This window comes from Metopolophium dirhodum, chromosome 3 (genome assembly GCF_019925205.1).
Source record: "Metopolophium dirhodum isolate CAU chromosome 3, ASM1992520v1, whole genome shotgun sequence".
Lineage (NCBI taxonomy): Eukaryota > Metazoa > Arthropoda > Insecta > Hemiptera > Aphididae > Metopolophium > Metopolophium dirhodum.
Genome location: NC_083562.1, coordinates 6141372 through 6164141, shown reverse-complemented (window position 1 = coordinate 6164141; position 22770 = coordinate 6141372). Strand labels below are relative to the sequence as shown.

Genomic DNA, 22770 nt, shown 5'->3' with positions numbered 1-22770 from the left:
ATACAATTCGATGACCTATTATGTGTAATATTATAAATAAAACGATGTTCATGTTCCAACTGCAGAGGTGGAAGTTTTGGTGCGCTTCCCGGACTGTCAACTTACATGTGACTTGGATTCCCCACAGAAGTTCAATAGATCTAAAATTGTTTAGTTCCATTTCTCATATGTATTTTATATTAGATACCTATTCGTACGTTATATTATGTGCATTTTACTATGCGTAAACACAAATATTATTGAGGCTGATTAGAGAAAAATAACTGAAAAGTCGTCGGACATGACCGTCGGACCATACACGACGTACATACTGCAATACACAGAGATTCTATTTAGTTTATATACTGACCTTGAGTAGTATTGTATGTGTGTTTGGGAATAATGTTTGTATAATATGTTGAACATGTTTAACATTTGAAACCGTACAGTTTTTATGTTTCTTAAATATAACGCCATACTTATACACCCATTTGTCATAATACCTATTATTTTGTCCTGTGGTCCATTTAAATACAATTCGATGACCTATTATGTACAATATAAATAAAACGATGTTCATGTTCCAACTGCAGAGGTGGAGGTTTTGGTGCGCTTCCCGGACTGTCAACTTACATGTGACTTGAATTCCCCACAGAAGTTCAATAGATCTAAAATTGTTTAGTTCCATTTCTCATATGTATTTTATATTAGATACCTATTCGTACGTTATATTATGTGCATTTTACTATGCGTAAACACAAATATTATTGAGGCTGATTGAAAAAAAATAACTGAAAAATCGTCGGACCATACACGACGTACGTACTGCAATACACATAGATTCTATTTAGTTTATATACTGACCTTGAGTAGTATTGTATGTGTGTTTGGGAATAATGTTTGTATATGTTGAACGTGTTTAACATTTGAAACCGTACAGTTTTTATGTTTCTTAAATATAACGCCATACTTATACACCCATTTGTCATAATACCTATTATTTTGTCCTGTGGTCCATTTAAATACAATTCGTTGACCTATTATGTACAATATAAATAAAACGATGTTCATGTTCCAACTGCAGAGGTGGAGTTTTTGGTGCGCTTCCCGGACTGTCAACTTACATGTGACTTGAATTCCCCGCAGAAGTTCAATAGATCTAAAATTGTTTAGTTCCATTTCTCATATGTATTTTATATTAGATACCTATTCGTACTTTATATTATGTGCATTTTACTATGCGTAAACACAAATATTATTGAGGCTGATTAAAAAAAAATAACTGAAAAATCGTCGGACATGACCGTCGGACCATACACGACGTACTTACTGCAATACACATAGATTCTATTTAGTTTATATACTGACCTTGAGTAGTATTGTATAGGTGTTTGGGAATAATGTTTGTATATGTTGAACTTGTTTAACATCTAATTGGTAAAAACTATCAACTACGTGTAATTTTTTAAACATATCAGTATTATTAATAGAGATTTTTTGAATAAAATTTAATAAATTAATCTTTCTTACAATATATAATATTTGTTTACCGGTAGAAAAAAGTTTAATTTCGAATTAACTACCTACCGGAAGTACGTGGGTTGATGCATGCACTAAAAAACAGTTCGATCTTGCCGTTAATTATCTAACCCGTTCTCTTCGTACTTCGTTAATACATTTTTGGGGTATGAACACTTATGAAATAAAAACAAAAATCTCTTGTTTCCTTCGTAACTCGTATTCAACTATAGTATATAAGTACAAGATTCAGGTCAATAAAGAAAATTGTACGAGTGACATACACGAAATGCATCATCATATACTTACAACATGAATATAGTTTTCGTACTCATATGTATGAAAATCAGTATTATATTATAGATTTATTATATATATATATATATATATATATATATAAATCATAAATAATTTATTTATAATATTCATAGCGTAATTAAATAATCGTGATTTATGAAAACAAAATATTTATTTACGTGTAAAAATATGCGTATTAAAATTGTCCAATCTAAATAGTCACTGAATTCTCGTCATTGTAAATTTCAATCTATATACGCCTCGCTGAAGTCCGACATAATAATATATTCGTTCACTCGCGTTCATCTAGCACTGTAGACGATACCTACTTAAAATTATTCGTAAGATGTTTTAAATTATTACAAGTTCGCCGAATTCAATTTCAAATAATATTATTATCGTCTAAACGAATAAATATAACGTACGTCAATATGCCAGTTGCACGCATTTACTGTCACACTTAAGACAACTCCAAAATAATATACGTCATATATGCCGCACGCAACATTTTTTTCCCGCACTCTATACATACCATAATATAATATTTTATTAGTTTTATGTAGAAGTGCATCAATAACAAGTTTTCATTAAATAATGTTCAAAGGTCTAAAACGACATCATATAATACATCTGCCGATACACAATAGGTAAGTCTGACCTACAATATGTTCGGATATAATATTATATTATTTTGAAAAACATTATCGTATAATATTATAATAATTAATAATAATAATATAATTAATGCATTATTTTTGTCAAAAATGTAAAAACGCTATTACGGCGGATCAGTCGTCAAACCTTGTAATGATTACCTACCAGATTAAGGCAGCGGGTAGTTAGGAATTTCGAAGAAAAATATTATTTTCATTCGAGTTCATCGAGAGTCTTGACGTCAACGAGGGTATACCGACAAAATAATCGACTATTTGATAATCGATTATACCCACAAAGATTCTTACTTTGGTACAAATTACAAACACTATTTTCCACAACCGCTACGATGGTGCAATAATTACATAGGTGTACCCTTATTTTGGCACAAGTTACAAACACTATACTCGGCTACCTGCGGTAGCGTGGCGGTATAAATTACGAACCTATCCTTATTTCGGTGCAAATTACAAACTCCCAAAAAATATTGGGTTCCTAATGAGGAGGGTTTTATGGCCTTATGGGAAGGACCGGGGACTGGCGATATCTGAATATATATATCTTTGATATATAAACGCGGAACATAACATAAATGGAATGTTCCGCTTTATCAACACAATTTTGTTTTAGCAGAGTTAGCAGAAACGATGAGTAGGTACAAATTAAAAACTACTGCAGTTATTAATTTCCGTTTTTAATTAAATTAATTTTTGGTCACGAATCGGATATCCTTTCACATAATATCTGAAATAATACTGCATACCTGTAACAGTTTTTTTTTTTTTTTTTTGCAACTCGAAATAGAAAACCGACAAATTGAAACCGAACCATTGAACATTGTCTGAGAAATTGGCAACAAACCGACCAGACGACAGCGTAGAATTATACAATACGAAAAACTTTTGACGGGTGACATTTAGTGTAATGCAATTGTCGTGTTCCAGAAAAATACCCCTGTGAGTGTGTCACGTCCAGTTCTGTTTTAAAATGCACATAACCTTGGCCTTTGTGGTATGGTGTGGTATGGTTTACGTGTTATGAAACTTATATATTTAACGTTCAGCGTGTACGTTAATATTTTTGCACCGCAATAATAAGCGTTTTGTCCCCGGGTTCGATTTAACAATATTTATACGGGTAAATTGATTCCAAATTGGAAGTCCATCGAGTCTCATTAGATTATTACTGCAAGGCTGGGCAAGTTAACGATTTTTTTTAACTCGTTAAGTTAAGTTATTTTAAAATAATTAAGTTAAGTTAAATAAAAAGTTACTCGTATTTTTTTTCGTTAACTCGTTAAGTTAAAAGTTAACTTTGAAAAAAAAGTAACTTAACTTAGTGTAAAGTTAAAATTTGCTAATTTGCTAAAATAAAAAATTCCAGACACATAATATGGTTTAATAGTTAGTTTTTCTTTACGTTCAATAAAATTACTGGGGAAATTTAAAATGATACATCAAAGTAAAAACACATTAAAAAATGAGCATTCTTTTTCGGACGAAAATTAACTTAATTTAGATATTTTTGAAATAAAATTAACTTGAAATTAACACGTTAATCTTGAAAAAAAGTAACTTATTAAAAAAAAAGTCTATTTGAAAAAAAAAAGTAACGAGTTAATTAACTTAACGCTTTAACTTAATTTTAACTTTTAACTCGTTAATACCCAGCCTTATTGATTATAAGTATATACAGCTTTTACATAGCCTTACTAGTTTCCCGCGCATGTACATTTATTATATGTTTTTGTAAAGTTTGAAGTATTTAAAGCAGTAGGTATACATTGATAGAGATAGGTCAAAGTCAAATTATTTACTTGAGATAGTTCAAGGACAACCGAGTTTTAGATACTTTTACTATTACAAGTTATGCATTATGGTCTTATGATATAACCGATGTTGGCATAGAATGTTGTTGGACAGTCAAATAATGTGCCTATTTATTTTTTTTAATTCGACTGATTTTATTTATTTATATTTACAGTGCACGGAAAACTAAAAAACAAAACGAATTAACACTGTCACAATCAAAATAATATGAGGAAGCGAAATAAATAATACCTATATTTTCTTTTAAGTAGGATAGCTTATGGTACATTTTGATCAAATTATTGTCATTGTTATAAAATAAACAAAATAAAATATGTACTGAACATAAAAGAATGATCTAAAAATACCAAAAAATAAAAGTTTAATTTTTAAGTTCTTTGATGTATGAAACGAATTTTATAGTTGGAAAGCAATGTCTATTAGGACATTCAGAAAAATTACAATTAGCATTTAAATCCGCGCCTAATATTATAATATAACGACGACTATACACTTAGACCGGTCGTAATTCACAACTAGGTAGATCAGTATATTAATAACAATTTAATGTCGTACGGTGCTGTACATAATATAATATTAAGTTTTTGTGTGGGTACGTGTTTGAAACTGTTAAATATGTTTATTGAAACTATAATAATCAGTGCAGTGCTGTGTAATTTATACTTCAAACAATTTAAAGAAGATTAATTCTAATCGTTTTTAAAGTAATTTTTGTTGCGATGATGCGTTACGAATATTTTATGATGTCACAAAGTCTGGGAATCACTGATCAAAAAAAATGCAAAACTATTATTATTAAATCGAATTTTGCCAAATCTATTCATAGAATAGATCAGTCGGTATATTTTTCTTCGATTAAAATGGTCGAGAGACGTCAAAAACTCAATATAATAATTGTCTAAAGACATAACACTGATTTTTTGTGATTTTATCAATTATAATAAGTTTTCATTTATTCATTGACATTGTGCGTTAGGGTAAAATATAGACGATAATAACTAATGAGTATAGCTCACATCAAGAAAAATAGGTAGTCGTTTCACACTATCCGTAATTATTATTTTATCACATTTACTACAAACTTTGTGAACCATTGACCATACACTGCTTCGAGCAGACTGCCAGGCCTTAAACTGCAAGCCAGGCTGCAGTGAAAAGTAGGTACATGTAATTTTCATTTTAACACTGAAACCGTTTGTCCTCATATTATTTTGGTCGTTTAAAACGGAACGAAACTATTGTATGGTTGTATATGAAATATTAATAACATTGCGGATTACATTAACTCAAAAACCATGTTACAACAATATTGCCATGACTTTATTTTTCAATTACTTAGCCGTACAAAGGGCATGGGTGAAATATGAAAATCAATTAATGATCAATGCCATTATACCTTATTGTTGAACAAATATCATTTATTTGATATGGCTTTGAATGGGTTTCTTCCATCGGTGTGTAACTTGCATGAAAAACTTTTAATATTTAAATATATACAGTAGAATATGAGAAATAAATTAAAAGGGACATTGCATACAACGACGGCATTTCAAATAAAAAAAAGAACATTATGATGTATATTATGTACTGTATAGGTAATGAAAGTTCTTTTCAATAAAATCACATAATGGTTAGCGTTAAGTTTAATTATATTACATTTTATTGTGTAACGTTTTCTTAGAAATTTATTTTTTATTTTATTAAAACCGATCGTAAAAATCATGTACGTAGGTAACGCGGTTTCTTACTGTATTTTATTTCACATCGATTTTGATGGAAAAAATAATATCCAGAATGATACTAGTTAGTATTTATTTATTCCTCGTATCTGATATTTAATTAGAATAATAAACAAGTCGTGTTTAAAATAATTAAAACACAAGGGTAAATTTGGTTAAAACTCGAAGGTTTTTTTTCAAAAATAATATAGCTTTGATCTGTTTTAAACCTTGAACAACAAACGATTGGCTTTGATGTTTAAATTAGTACCTGTCTATACCTATAGTTTTCTCAAATTGAGTCCACAAAAATGTTGTAATATTCCTAATACACGTGCATTATAATATGACATATTTATAACTTAAAAGCCAACTGTTTGAACCTTTAAATTTAACGTCTGTGGCGTTTTCAAGATAACCGCTATCGCTCCCGAGATCGTCGATCTGTGGAACGCCATTACGTTAAAATATGTGGCCAAAATAGTTCATAACAATAAAAAAGTTCGAGACGTTTGCCTTCATTTTATCGGGCCTAAGGATTAGTGTTAAAGAAGACCTACAAGCATCGTTGGCTGAACTGATTTATGGCTCCCGCCTACGATTTCCGGGTGAATTTTTCGAAGAAGGGAAGTGAACTTTTACTTTACTACCAATTTCCCTACTCAGACAGTAAGACAGGGTCAGCCAAATATGTTTATCTCGGCAAAAGATCTAATAAAAACTGATTTTGGGTTCATAAGTCAGAGAAATAAGAAAGCGTTGCAATTTCCATGCCAAGGTCCATTATTCAGATGTTGGAAAGGAATGAAAAGTATTTTACCATACTGTTTGTAGATATAGAACCCAACTCCATCTCTATTGATCGGTTAAAAGAATATCAAGGGTATACCGAGAAGAAACGGAAACCCGGAGAGAGGAAGGAAAAGCTGAAGGCGTAACACAAGGAAAAACGACTCGTAATGGCCGAAGAGCAAATTTTCTGAAAAAGGTTAAAATCGCGGGAGTTTCCCGCCACTAAATTTAATATTTTTAAAATGAATTGTATACTTAGTAAAATATGGCTCGGATAACCTAAATTGCTATGGTTAAGATTTTGTTTATTCATTATATTTTATTAGTTAGTCAGCTAGTTTTCACTGTTAACCGGTTGTTCTGTTTTAGGTGATGTATTATTATTATTATTATTATTCACTAATTAACGTATTGTGTGTTGAATATACTACACGTTCATTACACATGCAAACATTAGGTAAGGACTCATAAGAATAGATATAATAGACCATGTATTATGTCAAATACATACCTATATATATTGAAAATAGCAGTCTATTAGTGAAACTGTAGTTTGTTTAACCTATAGGCGTAACATATAATGTTTATCAGTATTTAAAAGTCACATATTTAAATGTAGATGTCGGTTACGTCATTCTAAAACGTACTTACTTATTGCGGACCTACCGTGTACGTACAATGATACCAACAACCAACAAACTGCACACACGATTGTAAAAAGCGCTCGATGGAATCGTATTTAGTTTTAGAGGCCCTAAATGACTTAAACTGAAAAATTAAAGACTAGGTAACTATTTGTAGTAATTCAGATAATTTTTATTGGTGGCTATACGCATCGAGCATAAAAACCGGACGACCGGTTATATTATTACTGATCAAATTATTTTTTTAAAAAAAAATAGAGAAGTATTACACCTGCAGCACGCCTCCAAAAAGGCATAAAGTACATAGTATATAATACCCGTTACACGCAAGAATATAATAACGTAAGTTATACATAATAAAGTGTATATTCAGAAACGTGACGGGCATAACGGAGATGTGCTCGAATATATAGGATCCGAATTATAAAAATCCATTTTTATCCTTTATCGCAAGTTTTCTTTGTTCAATATCGATTTCAAAATGTAAAAATAATAAATTAGACTATTCAACATTCACGTTTATTGAATATTATGTATAACTATAGGTATACGAGTAACATTGTACTTAATATATAACATATAAACTTACCGAATTGTTTTGAAAATAACTAAATTCTAGTAGACTTATCAGTGACCTATTCAAGTGAGCGTGTATCATATTTCTTTTTTATATATTAAAGTATATTTAAGTTTATTAGTATTATTAGTCTGTACTTTGGATCACGACCCGTTCTGTTATAAAATAAAATAATAAACGGAATATTATGCACCCAATATTTACGTCCACACTTGCCTACCTAATAAACACCATTATTAGGCGGGTCGTGAGTGAATCCTCACAACATTTTATTCTAAGTATTTCAATAACGTCTTCATATCATGAAAAATACTTATTTTATAATGAAATTGTTCATTTTTCGAAACCGATGACGATACGATGTCAATAATGTCGTTTATACTCGAGCAATGGATAAATGCACACATTACAAGGATTTAGAGATAGATCTCGTGATGAGATTGTCGCGAGAAGTGCAAACGATATAGCACAACGTTAAGCTCTGGTCGACAGAAAATATAATATGACAATACAGACGCATTCTATACCAACGCAACTCCGGAGGCGATAGCTTGGCTGATGTCAACCTCTAAACGAAAGTCAATATATACTCGCACGTGATGTGTACTTTAAGTCTCTAACAAAATATATTAAACACAACTAATGCCGACGTTATTACCCACCTAGTTAATGTTTTGAAATTGTAGAATGTCAAATTCAATTTTATATATTTGTGTTTTTTATATTATTATTTAATGATATATCTGCGTCAGAGACCTGCAGAGTTGATCAACGCTCGCGTTAACAATTTTACAAAACACACGAAATTACAATATGCGGTAGTTAGTTGTAGCGCGCGCACTGTTTCGAAAACTAACGTAACGATTTTCCATTGTGCATAACCCGAATTTCGCTAATGTTTACATGTAAGAAGCATTCACACTTTTTAACCAATAAAATAATATAATATCTTATTCCGTCCTAAACTAAAATAAATAACATACATTTTAAATGTAAATAATTCTGCACACATCTATCGATATTACGATATTGACGTATTTTCATCACTGGCATACGTATAGCGCGTGACTTCTGTTCAAAAACAAAAAAAATCGTAAATAACGTTTTTGTGGACGCTGCAGGCACATTCAACAGTTTTGCTCGAGATTTTTTTCCTAATCGGGGCATATATTATGAGAAGTACTTATTTATAGTCTTATGACTAAAAGAAAGAAAATAAATAGGAAGTGCCCAATAAATATATACGAAATATATATATACAATAAATATGTCATGCACGATAGTTTTTTTTTTTTTGTTTAGCTTATGATGCACGCGGCCACTTCCGACCACTCATACGATTGATATTAAAACGATATGGGCACACACCTGCGAGTAGGGCAACAGTCGGCAGACGACATCTCCGAACGGCCAGTCGGGCCGGACGCGGACGTAGGCCAGCGCCGGCGTGGTGATGGCGAACAGCAGGTCGGCCACGGTGAGGTTGAGTAGGAAGCAGTTGGTGACGGTGCGCATTTCCCGGTACCTGAGCACGGCCCAGGCGATGGACACGTTGGCCACGACGGACGCGGCGAATATTACCATGAACACGGTAACCTCCACGGCCGACTCGGCCTGCTCGTCGCCGAACTCCGAGTAGAACGTGAAAAAGTACCTGGGACCCCATCCTCCCGCCGTGTCGTTGCCCATCAGGTACGACGTGTTGAACAGACTCATTTTGTCCACAGCTGTCCGCCTGTGTCCGGTCGTCGTCGTAGTTATGTTTTGTACGCCGTCGCCGCCGCTGCTTCTTGGCGATAACCCGTCAAGTCACCGCAGTCCCACATCTATAATATATGCAACAACATCATCACAACCGTAATCTATTATTATAACAGACGTTGGTTACAAAGATTTTCTATATGGTTTGAACTTAAAACGATTATATTATTGACGTTAAACAATACACCAAAGTTAAAAAAAACTATCTTAACATCTAGACCTAAATCTAAACATCTAAATATCCAGAATATATATTATTATGTTACTAGCTGCAGAATATTCCGACTTCGCTCGTGTGCGGTGTTTTTTGTGACAAATCCTATATAGTATGTTCGCTATCAGTGGCGTTCTCGGGAATTTTCAAGGGTGCAGGAGAGAATGAGTGAGTGAGTGGTATTTGGCTCGTATACATTTATATATATAATATAATATATAGATAATAATACTTACAAACATTATACCGTGAGTATATTATAGATAAGTCGAAAAACCAATAAAATACAAATACTGTTTAATGTACCTACGATATGTATAACTTTACGATTACACGCAGCCTCACTGCAGTCCATAGTCGAAATATCAAAATTCCAGCTGGTATTTAGGTGGTAAAAAATTATTTGGTGGGTAAAAAAAAAAAGGCGATCGTTTCCACGTCATCCTCTCCACTGCGTACGCCATTGATAATATATATATGCACGAGGTGATAAGATGCTGGAGGAGAGTATTATGTGAGATGGACGTCATTCAATAGGTATAACATTAACGGTAGTCGTATGAATTGTACGAATCGCATGAATATATTATGTCCTCGACGTATTGAATGGGGGTAATATGGGCGATCGTCCTCCCCGCAATATTTCTTTGTGTACATTTTTTTTCGGCTACTTCGAGAGTGAGCAACAATAAAATATGCCTTACACGAATGAAATATAGTATGGCATCAACTCTGAGAGTATATAATGATAATATAATGAGTTGTGATTTCACGCGGTTGAAATTTACAAAATAATATCACAACATTATCCGTGTATTATTTGCTATTACAAAGTAATTGATAAGAAAGACATATGGATAACGATATGGTCTTAATAATTTCTAAAATAGGTTACAGTATGTGTTGTATAATACCAAAACATTTTCAACCTTGTGATTATAATCTGTGAAGTACGTAGAGAGGTTTTTAATAATTTAACTAACTTCTATACTTTTACAAAAATATATTCAATAATAAAATATATATAATTAATACACGTGAAAACAGATTTCAGAGAAGGTTATTGCAGGCTGCCGGAATAACATAAACGTACATTCTACATTGTACCTATATTGTTGTATGAATAAGACAATACCTTCATGTCCGATGTTTATATTATGTTTAACTGTGATTATCGTGTTGATTAAAATATAATTCAGTTTGCTAAGAATATGCGCGCCACACACTTAATTTATGCCAAACGAAAACCGAGTGGAAAAAGTTCAAATAGCATAGGTCCTAAAGATATTGCCATATTGGAAATGGTAACGAATTAATGAGTTATATGTAAAGACCGGATTTATGTGCATTTAAAATTTTAAAATATGAAGGCAAACAGTAGCGTATATAACAAGTATGCAAGGAAAAATGCAAAACATGCATAATAAAATTGCTCTTTTTATTAAATTTTATATTTTGTTCTAATTGTACAGTGTTAGTTATTTACTAATTTCATTAAAATTTGATACTGCACAGATATGCAGTAGGAAAATGTAGGTAATTTGTTAAATTTAAATTTAACTTTTAATTATTTATACATTGCAGACCGAGTAAATAACATTTTAATAAGTACGACGAATTTAATTCTTTGAAACGTAAAATATTTGATATATAAATACGTACCTATAATCTTTTTTTTTTTTATCAACACCTTTTTGAACTGTCATGTGTATATTTGTATGTTTTTATTCAAATATGCAAAAATATGCAAACCATGCACTATCGTCGGGATAATATGTAAAAATATGCAGTATAGAATTTTGATATTTAATTAATCATAATGATTTATGGTCACTCATTGACTGCATCATGCAGTATACAATGTTGAAAATAGCAACATGCATTTTATGCTAAATCCGGCCTTTAGACTTATATGTCTGGACAAGTTCACGTTATTTTGTTTGCTATCTACTCGGTGTATGCTCAATGATGCACTATTAATGGTGAAATGAATAGACAAGGCGAGTAGAGTTTTAGTTTCAGATTTTTGTGTTTAATACATTTTTCAAGAGTTCAAAAATTCCATAAATATTCACCTGGACATTTACACACAAGGTAGGTGGGTAACTAATTTTTTTCAATGGTTTAATGCTATTTTTAGACCTTTCCAGTGGTCTTCCATACATTTTCACAAACCTTACAAACCAGGATCGTACGGAAAACCGAAAAATGCACGCTGACCAAATTTGGTCATGAACGTTCGTTATTTTTAAACTACTTTTTCGTCTATAAATTAGTTTCTTGTATACCTAGTTGTATACTCCACTTGACCGTGGAGCTAAGTGTAAAAATGAAATCCTGGCAAAACGTCTTCATTACTCTTATAAGTTTGAGTATATAATAATAATAATAATAATAAATAATCCTAAATCATTAGCTAAGTATTATTGTAATATGTACTTAAAATATAGAGCTTAAATGATTTTCAAATTAAGATGTCAAGTTAGACAAATATTTTAATATATTTTGACTTTTGAGTCAACATTAATTTATATCTTTTATAGCCATCAGTCGATTGCTTGCCAAATAAATGTGTTTTAAGCTTCTTATCGAATATTAAAAGGTTAGGTTAGGTTAGTTTGCGGAGATATTTATTTAACAAATATTGACTAAAAAAATTAACTTAAACATTATCTTTGCGAGGAAAATTAAATTCATTGAGCTACAACCATTTAATGGTACATTAGAGTAAATAAGAAAGTTAACTGTACATAATAAATAATTTAGTCTGATAAAAACTTATAAATTCATATTTATTTTAATTCGAAAATATTAACAGTTTATTTTTTTACTGCGTATATAAGATAATATTGTATCATAAAGTTATAGTTTGTACTTTGTGTAGCCAAAGGTATTTTATTTACATTTATTCAAAGCTAAGAATCATGGGAGTGTTAAACTGTTAACTGTTAAGACGCTTATAGTGAGTTGAAATACAAAATTAGCCTTGTTAATTTATTCATATCCAATTTAATATTCCTAACAGATTCCCAACTTAAAACGTTGAGCTCTAGGTGAGAAAAAACTATTAAATTATAGTTGATAAGTACATTATGTAATGATACATTTTTAACGACAATGAATCAGAATTTAATTTCGTTTATCATAGAATGTCATCAGTAATCAGAATACATAATATAGTTACTTTACAAAATATCAGCTAAAGAAAAAGTCTTTAAAATAATTCAAATACATAAATGAAAATCCTGAAAAAGATTAAAAAGCATATTTTTTTTCCAGTGAACACAATTAGCTAATTTTGCACAGTTCATTTTCATACCATTTTTGTTTTATTGATGGGTATAAAAAAGTTTGGTTTTTAAATAAATAGATTCGATGAAAATATGCACGGCGTCAACCCGGTTAACGAGTTAAAAAGTTAATTTAATTTTAACTTTTTAACTTAACTAGTTACTTTTAGATTTTCATTAACTTAACTATTAACTTATTAAATTTCTTTTTGAATTAACGTAAAATCTATGAATACATTTTAAATTTTTTTAGGGAATATTGCAAACGAACTGTTTTTAAAGAGTACAAAATAGTCAATTTTCAAATTGTATGAATTTACGGGTCTTGTAAATGTGTGCGAAGTAAGTGATCATATGTGTAAATAAAAAATCGGAGCGCTACAAAGCTAAGAAGTCTTATCACATTATCAGTTCCATCGGTATAATTGACAAAAGATTGGTAAGTACATTTTGGTTGAAATACTTGTCCGTTTGTAATCACCTTAACTCTTGAGAAGTAACTTAAGTTAATTAATTTTATTAAATTTCATTATTTCTGTCTATTTTGTATTCATGTTAAAAATATTTCCCGTGAATTGCTTTCAAAATAATTTGACTCATTTTAAGTTGTTTACGGACATTTTCAGTTTTCAATTTTTTTTCGATAATTGTCAATAACATTTTATTTGTAGGGTAAAAAAGCGTGAACATTTAATACAAGGCTCCTGATATATTGTCACTGTAGCAGTTGAACAATATTAAAATACAAAGGCACAGTTTTTTTTTATCAGCATTTAGAGTTTGAATTTTGACAACATTTATCAAATTTAAAATTTAAAAATGATTTTATAGTTAAAAAATGTATAAAATGTTCAATTTCTATAGCTAAGGATTGACAATTTTAAACAAGGTTCCACGTAAATTGGTAAATAAATTACTTCATTCACAATAATATCATCAAATATACTTAGTAATATGTATCATAGGCTGACTGACCATCTTTGCTCAGAATAGTTTGTCGTATACAATGATATTATATTATTGAATTCAAATTTAACACCATCTATTACAGTGACTCACTTGTAACCTACTGTACAGCAGAGATACACCCACTTGCCCAACTTTTTTACTAATCCAACTTATTACATAAGTAACTATATTCTTCTTTTGGAAAGTATAAGACACTATATTTAGTCTATAATTTAGTTTTGGGTTGGTAAAAATAAAGTACGCTAGCGTTGTATAAAAAAAATCCTGAGTTAACCAAAAATTATATTAACTTTTAACCTTTTTGTTTTTGATGCATATTAACTTAACGAATTGAGCTAAAAAAATCTACTTGCCCAGCCATTAAAATACATAAAACAAAACTTAAACCAGTTTGGGATAATATACAGTTATTGTATATACATAGATTAAAATATACAAATTTTTTTATTAAAAAAAAAATTTGTTTCCTTAAACCATCCAATAAAACTTTAATACAATATCGTATTTATTTGCCTTACATGGATCACAGTTGTAACTTGTGATTTATTATCGTTTTGATAGTAAAGAAAAAATAATAATAAAATAGCTACCTACGACATTTAAAAATCATTGTATGCGCGTTATGAAATATAAATAATACGTTTAAAGTCTGAGTGAAATATCAGCAATAAATTAAAGTGGCTTGTGTTGTGTATGATAATAACATAGTGACGATAGTGTAGTACTGACTGCCAAGTGGCGTGTCAGACATGAGTCTGCGATAAATATATTATTTTATAAAATATTATTAAAGCATCCTCACAAAGTCACAGGCCACGGAATTCCGAATTCGATAAAATGTCTTTAAAAAGTGATCGTTATTAAATTAAACCCCGGTTAGTAAAACGCCACTAAATAAAAACAGTGTTTTTTAAATTTAGGTCACCCTACTTATATATATTTTAATAATATGATCCATCTCAAATGGGTATATAGCTGACTGCATTTTTTTCGTTTTTAAACAAAGATACAACTGTGAATATTAGTTTAAGTAAACCATTGAAGTTTGAAAATAACAACAATGAAACTTTTGTCAGTGATGGGAGTGTCAAATCTTTTTAGGTTAACTTTATATTTTATGTAATAAAAAATCAAAACAATTTATTTGTTTAAATTAACTAAACTTGACGCGCTACCTATTTTAAAATGCTCTTCGCCAATAAATTAATATCTCCAAGAAATGTATTCCTGAGAAACGTTTCGTTACGGTTTAAAATAAAGGACAATATTATGTAATTAGTTATTTATAGGATTGACAGGTGTAGTTGCGAATCAAGGGAAATGTTATACTTAAATATTCGTCATCGATACGTCCATAATGTTATGAACATAAAGAATATTATTGTTTAACGTTGCCAGCGGACAATGGAACAATCAATATAAATACAGTAAGGTATAGTGTCCAGAAATACCCCGGAAAAGGGAGGTTGGTGCCCAATACATTATTTACATAATATACACTAAAATCTTTAATATTGTTAGTCGCACACGACATAGCCATTAATGCGTACGACGCGTGGAATATTTAACTCTCTTAACTGTTCTAAACGCACTAACAGTTTTAGTTCATAACTATTTTTAACACGATATTATTTTATCGCCCGTACGTAACATTAGTATTGTTCAAGCTGGAAAAAGCTATATTATTATAAAATTAAAACAGTCCAATATGCATGTACTACCTATTTTAGAATTACCTACTATAATACTTCCAGACTTCCTTAGCACTGTTAAATATACAATATATGAACACAATATTCACGAAATGTGCCAAGTATACTTATATTATGTTATATTATTATAATCTTTACTGAATCCGATATACTATTATGTACAGAATTTTATTCAATGACTTAAACATGATTTTTTTTTACTCATTTACCTATTCGTAATATTAAATAGGTACCATCTTAATGCATATACGTCTGTGATTTAGAATAAAGTAAAAATCTAATAATAATGTCAAATTCAATTATTTAATATATCATTACTAATGAGCATTATACCTACATAATATGAAATATGTAAAATTTATTAAAATAAAACATAAATGTTTTTTTGTCTCACCCAAAAGTATTTTAAGTTTTGAAAAATGGCTCTCTTGCCTCTTGCTGTTCTCACTTTTCAGGGTAACTTATAATGGTGTTGAAGATGTGCATGGCACTGAATTTCATTATAAATCATTCTCGTCGACCTCAATCTCCGAGTGCTTATAACGATTAAACATTTTTGTTTTACACTTTTTCTTATTCGTACGTAGGTAAACGAATAAAGAGGTCTAATATCAATAATGTTATTTATAGAAAGTAGTTTGTAATATAATTTATTAAAATACGTTCTAAAATACACATATTAAAATTATTCATAATGCATAATGCATAGTGAATAATTATTATTTATTAATATTTCATTATTCATATCTAATTTTTTTTTTAAATTGACACTGTATGGTTCTTTCGGAGTAAAAACTTAAACTATATTGTAAAGTCATAAGCAAACATCTTGAATTTATTAAATACATACAGAGTAACAAAGATAAGTAATGGATACAATTTTGCATAAACACAGTCAACACACTTTTCTATAATATATATATATATAGGTATACGTCTACTAGTTACGTAACAAATGATAATGTATCAAATGTATATAAACTTTATAATAATTAACTTTCATTTAAAAAAAAAAATCTTTAATCAATTAAAAATACATAGTTTACCATACCTACTGCTTATAGAACTATTAAAAAACAAATTAAGTAATAGGTATATAGGTATAAGCATAGGAATAGTAGGATGGGTAGGTAAAAAACAAATTAAGTAATAGGTATATATATTATGTATAAGAAGATTACTTGCGATTAAAGATTTGGAACATTCGTCGAGTATTATAATGCATATTTTATGAGCAACCTTGTAATAAATACCCATGTCTTAGTTATAAAAATCGAAAATGTATAAAAGCAATAAATCCGGCAGTGAATAAACTAATGAAAACACAAAATATTCAAAATTCAATAGTTATTAGTTTATTACATAAGCGGTCAACATTTTTCGAAAAATATTTCAGTACTAAATATTAGGTATAATAATATATATTAGATTATAGCTAGCTAATTGGTGAAATATTTTTTTCGAAATGTTCATGTGTTTTTTCCCACACATGTGGATACTGCAGGGATGGTCAAAATATTTTATACCTCTCTATAATGTCTAAAGAACTTAAGAAACCTACTAACTATATAACCTTTGTAACTAATGGATAATGTCACATGAAATATTTGTTGCACTCATTATTCATTTTACCAGATACGAGAAAGATCATTGTAAAAACGTTTTAATAATTCGTTAAGAATCGTAACGATAACATAAAATGATTAGAATATAATATTATTATATAATAAAATTAAATTTTGTTTGCATTATACTCATACGACCATAAATGTTATTTTTATCAATTCACAATATTAATATTCTTCAATTAATAATGTAATATTGACATTTATATTATTATAAATTACAGGACCTTCTGTCAAGAATAACATTTTCAGAAATTTGAAATATCCAATGCAATTATTAATTGTAATTAAATTGAAATTAAAACTTTGTGAATTTATTTTCTAGCTTATATACTATAGCTCCTGTTTATATCCTGTATTCATTATACTGCGTTTGATTGAAGTCTGTCTCGACAGACTACATAATAAAATATAAACAAAGTCAACATTATTTAAGCAGTAAAATAAATCATGTGTGAAATGAAAACTTCATAAATTTGCTACAAAACAAGCTAGCCTGTTAAAGAACTCGTGTTAATTACTTAATTTAATTTACAGTTATTCATTACGTTTTGACAATTTAACTTGAGTTTAATGTTTACATAACCCATTTAAGAAACCAATACGATAAAGGACAAAATATCAAACGACCCTTTCATAATGAATATCAATTACGGTTTTAAAATCGTGTTCAAGAGTTGAATTATTACTAATTGTTTCATTAGAAACTTGTATACATCTTTATCTAGAAACTGTTGTACATGTTTTACACAGTGGTTTCTTAATATTTATTTTAGCAAAACTATTATAATATTTTAACTCAAAATGGCAAGAAAACAATAAAATTGATAATTTTAATAGACGCGTAAAAAAATCTACGAAACAACATAGAACTATAGAATTGTTTAGCGGGGCGCATCAGTAAAAAAAAATATGTTTACACACGTATTATACTTTAGTAAAAACTTCTCTCTGTATTTGTGCACGATGATTGCATTATATTGAAATTTAGGTACTATTATCTATTAAATTGCTATAAATATTATTATTATTATCTGTGTTTCGTCAAAACAGCTCTGTTTAATATTTTGAATTTTAGAGTAAGTATTTTTCATTTTTATTTTTTTAGGTACTAATTATTTACAGTTAACTATAAATAATTTTGTAAAAAATAAAAAATATTGAAAATAACTTTGTTCGAAACACAGATAATGTTATTTTTATAACGCAATTATTATACATTTATGATAGGTTACGTATGGGTGGGTAATATCTCAATTCCAACTATGTAATCGCAATGAGTGAAATACGAAGAGAATTTTTAACTATATTACTGCAAGTGATAAGACCGAGAAAAAATTTTACTGGTGTTCCCGCTTAACATGAATACGCAATTCTAATCATTATTACAAATTACTGAGCAAAGATTAGCACTGTAACTAGGTAGTTTGAATAAAGATGTGTTTTCTTTTTTGAAAGATTACTGAAGTGTTCACGTTTGGAACGTGTTTTGGTATGAAACATAAGTAATACTCTATTAGTGTACAATATTTTGTCTAGAGATTTTTTGCTCAAACTATTCTACGATATTTCAAACAAATAAAAACGAACGTTAGCAAATATAAATACAAATACAAACATAGCTTAACATTATATCATTACTTATGTAGGTAGGTACTCCAAGCGATTTATAATGAGTCATAAGGATTTATCATGAATCATAAGAAATTCTGAGGTACAAAACATTTTGTTCCGGTTATACGTACACAGTAGTTAGTGTATTTAAGTGGACGGTGTATAGTATTTAAATACACAATACTTTCTAATGCAATTATCTGATCGAAATACCTGCGCAAGAACGATGTAATCATTGTACCTACATTATGAATATATTGTAAATGCAATCATTTAAAATACAAAATAAACAGTACACGTATCATGTGTATTGAAAAATAATAATTCACGATTGTTTCCGTACAATGACAATAAAAAAAAACCAATTATTATATTATAATCTGAGAATGAGAAAACCGGGCGAGTCTAACCCGCTGCTGTCTTGTAGGTTTTGTTGCGTTTACCTTGGCATTGCGAGAACGTCGCAGTAACGGAAGTGTTAAATTTGAATTCAATGATAAATAATCATTGTAGATAAAAAACGATTTCGAGTAAAAAAGTCGAGTGGATCAGTATCTATTTCTAAGGATATTTTGTAGTTTATAAAATTATTATTACTGTAATTTATTTATTTTTCTTTACATCCTATGTTAGTATGTATTTTTTCCAAAAACATCGCATATATGTATTATTGTTCTTCACTTATGACTTATAAGTTATAAGTCAATACCACGTACGGTGAATCGATGTGAAATTTAAATAGGTTCGTGGTATAAAGAGCTTGAAATTAGTTTTATCTAAAATACACATAATTATTATACGTAAATGTTGTATTTTTTTTTTTTTTTTATCAGTGTAATGAACGATTACAAAATATGTCAATGGATTTCCTCGTTTATGGTTTCTGCAATGCTCTACATATATTTTATTCGGACAACCGATTATTTTTTGAATCCTATGACATATTTTTTTTCGTTCCGTCGTATACTACACTATTTAGATCGACAGTAGATCGTTATTGTTACAGATAAGACTCACAATTGTTTATAATAATATTATTATGTCTGTAAAATAGAAGGAAGACGATTGCGTCCGTCCGATTGTTTGTGGTCACGAGATGACGGATAACTACATATATGGAAAACATCTCAAAGTAGTCACTGTAAAATCCTCTGATCATAATATACACTGACTATAGGTATTATGTATATAGTTCGGGGAAACGGTTAAAACTCCTACTAAAAACGCTAATTAGTTTGTTAATGTATTTCCTATGAATTTACGTCTTTTGTCACGTTATTATAACGATACGGACAACGACTTCGGCGAAACAAAAAACATACATACTATAATATTGCAATATTATGTGTACAATGTACATATGTACGTCCGCAAATGTCTTTTAAATAGAATACCTACTTATATTGATTTAATCGAGTGTCACGTAATGTTTTTATCACTTACATAATTATTATCATACAGGCTTATATAAATTTATGAATCGGGAACGGGCACGAATTCGACGATAGTAATCCCCAGAGTTTTCTGTTACGTCCAATTCGAGCGATCTTTTGTAGATATTCGGTCATATTCGTACGGTACTTACAGTTCTCATGCAGAAGCACGATAAGTTTTTGATCTCGAAATCTACATAATTCCATGTAACATACAATGTAATCAAACACGTGTTCCGTACATAACCATATGGACAAAAAAATGATGCCAACTAGTCATATTATTTTAGTAGATCTACTACAGTTATAATACAGTAAAACCTCCCCTAACGGACGCCTTTAATATCGGAAACCTATTCGAATAGTTCAGCGACCGAGAATATCCGGTATTCAAAGGTATCACTACATATTTTGTTCGGGTATGGGGGAAATATTAATTAGATCTCATCCTTAACCTCCCTATCTCCGAGTAACAAAATATGTACGTCAGCAATATTTTTTATCTAGGTTAATTTTTTTAATATTTATAGCTGGAATAAGATTGAATAATATAGTAAGTGTTTATATACCTATATATTGGAATAATAATATTATACACACGGTACGCCTATAATATATACATTTCCAATATTTAAAAAAAAATCTCAGCGAGATCCGGAGATATGCAGTGCATCTTTTGCCTCCCCCGAATACGTTAATCATTATGGTGTTGTACTCACCGAATTTCGCATGCCAACTAAACCGAAAAAAGCACTACACAGAGGACGAACAAATTTGAAGAAAAAAAAAACAGTCGCGGCGGCGGCAAATTGTTCACATTTCGTCGTCGGTCGAACGCGCTCGATCGTTTGTCTTATATCTGTCTGATAAGTTATTTCAAAATATTATAATAATATCGTCTAACAGTGTTTTAAAAATTTCGTCGATAATTCCGTACGCGGCAAATTTCGCGATGACGAGACGAAAAACGCGCTCGCTGACATGCACAACCGACGAGCGTGTGGACGTGACTCTGGCGGCGCGTCCGCGTGCGACCAGCCGACGGTGTTTGCGGATTAACGCCACTGTCGCCCCTCCCCTACCGACCAGGCCAGACGTCACGTGCGCGCGCTGTGTGATAATACACACTTAAACGATATTGTATAATAATATATCACCGGAATTGAATGATGAGCAGTATTAAAAAAATACTATAAAAATTGTCAAATTTACATCAATACTAATCACGTTTTCATTGAGTAGGAGTCAATATTATATGGACGGGATGAATGTGCGGTTGTTGTCGAGTGAAACATTACGCAGACCTCTTGAAAAAAGTCGAATTGCACACTTTGTCTGTTTATCAGTCGACTAGCTTGTAGTATGCGGGGCCAGTTATAAAACAATAATTACTGCACAATTTTATCGCATTTAAAATATAAGCTACACATTTTTTTTTCATTTATTTCGGATTAACGTCACTGTAGACCCACCCCTACCACCCAGACGTCATGTGCGCGCGCTGTGTGATAATACACTCTTAAACGATATTGTATAATAATATATCACCGGAATCGAATGATGAGCAGTATTAAAAAAATACTATTAAAATTGTCAAATTTACATCAATACTAATCACGTTTTCATTGAGCAGGAGTCAATATTATATAGACGGGATGAACGTGCGGTTGTTGTCGAGTGAAACATTACGCAGACCTCTTGAAAAAAGTCGAATTGCACACTTTGTCTGTTTATCAGTCGACTAGCTTGTAGTATGCGGGGCCAGTTATAAAACAATAATTATTGGACAATTTTATCGCATAAGCTACACATTTTTTTTTCATATTTTCTACACTTTTGCGTTTTTGGAATTTTTGCATTATTCGCTTTAAGAGGACGGCACACCCGCATGTGTGGTCTCCGTCTTACAAGTGCGTAACATAGCAAATTGTACGCTCAGCAGATCACGTTTAGTTCTGTTGGTTTAACAATTAGAGTGAATTGACCTATATTATAAAATTTAGAAGCAAGAATATTATCCAGGCAATCACATAGGCTTTTTATTTTATTTTAATTTTAAAGCGAGTTATGAGTATTTTGAAATGTACATACTACGCACATGCGGGTGTGACGTCCTCTTAACCAGGAGCTGATATTACGGATCC

General features: G+C 30.3%; 1 protein-coding gene across 1 annotated transcript in view; it reads right to left on the bottom strand.

The window, feature by feature from the left end:
• The window catches only part of LOC132941184 (neuropeptide Y receptor type 2-like), a 58083-nt gene extending 36430 nt beyond the window's left edge, over positions 1-21653 (bottom strand). Inside the window, exons 1-2 of the mRNA XM_061009122.1 lie at positions 21346-21653; positions 9377-9834 (exon numbers count right to left, since the gene is read on the bottom strand). Of these exons, the coding sequence (XP_060865105.1) occupies positions 9377-9724 (348 nt within the window). The 5' untranslated portion in view covers positions 9725-9834; positions 21346-21653. The remainder of the gene's footprint in view (positions 1-9376; positions 9835-21345) is intronic.
• Between the last annotated feature and the right edge of the window lie 1117 nt (positions 21654-22770).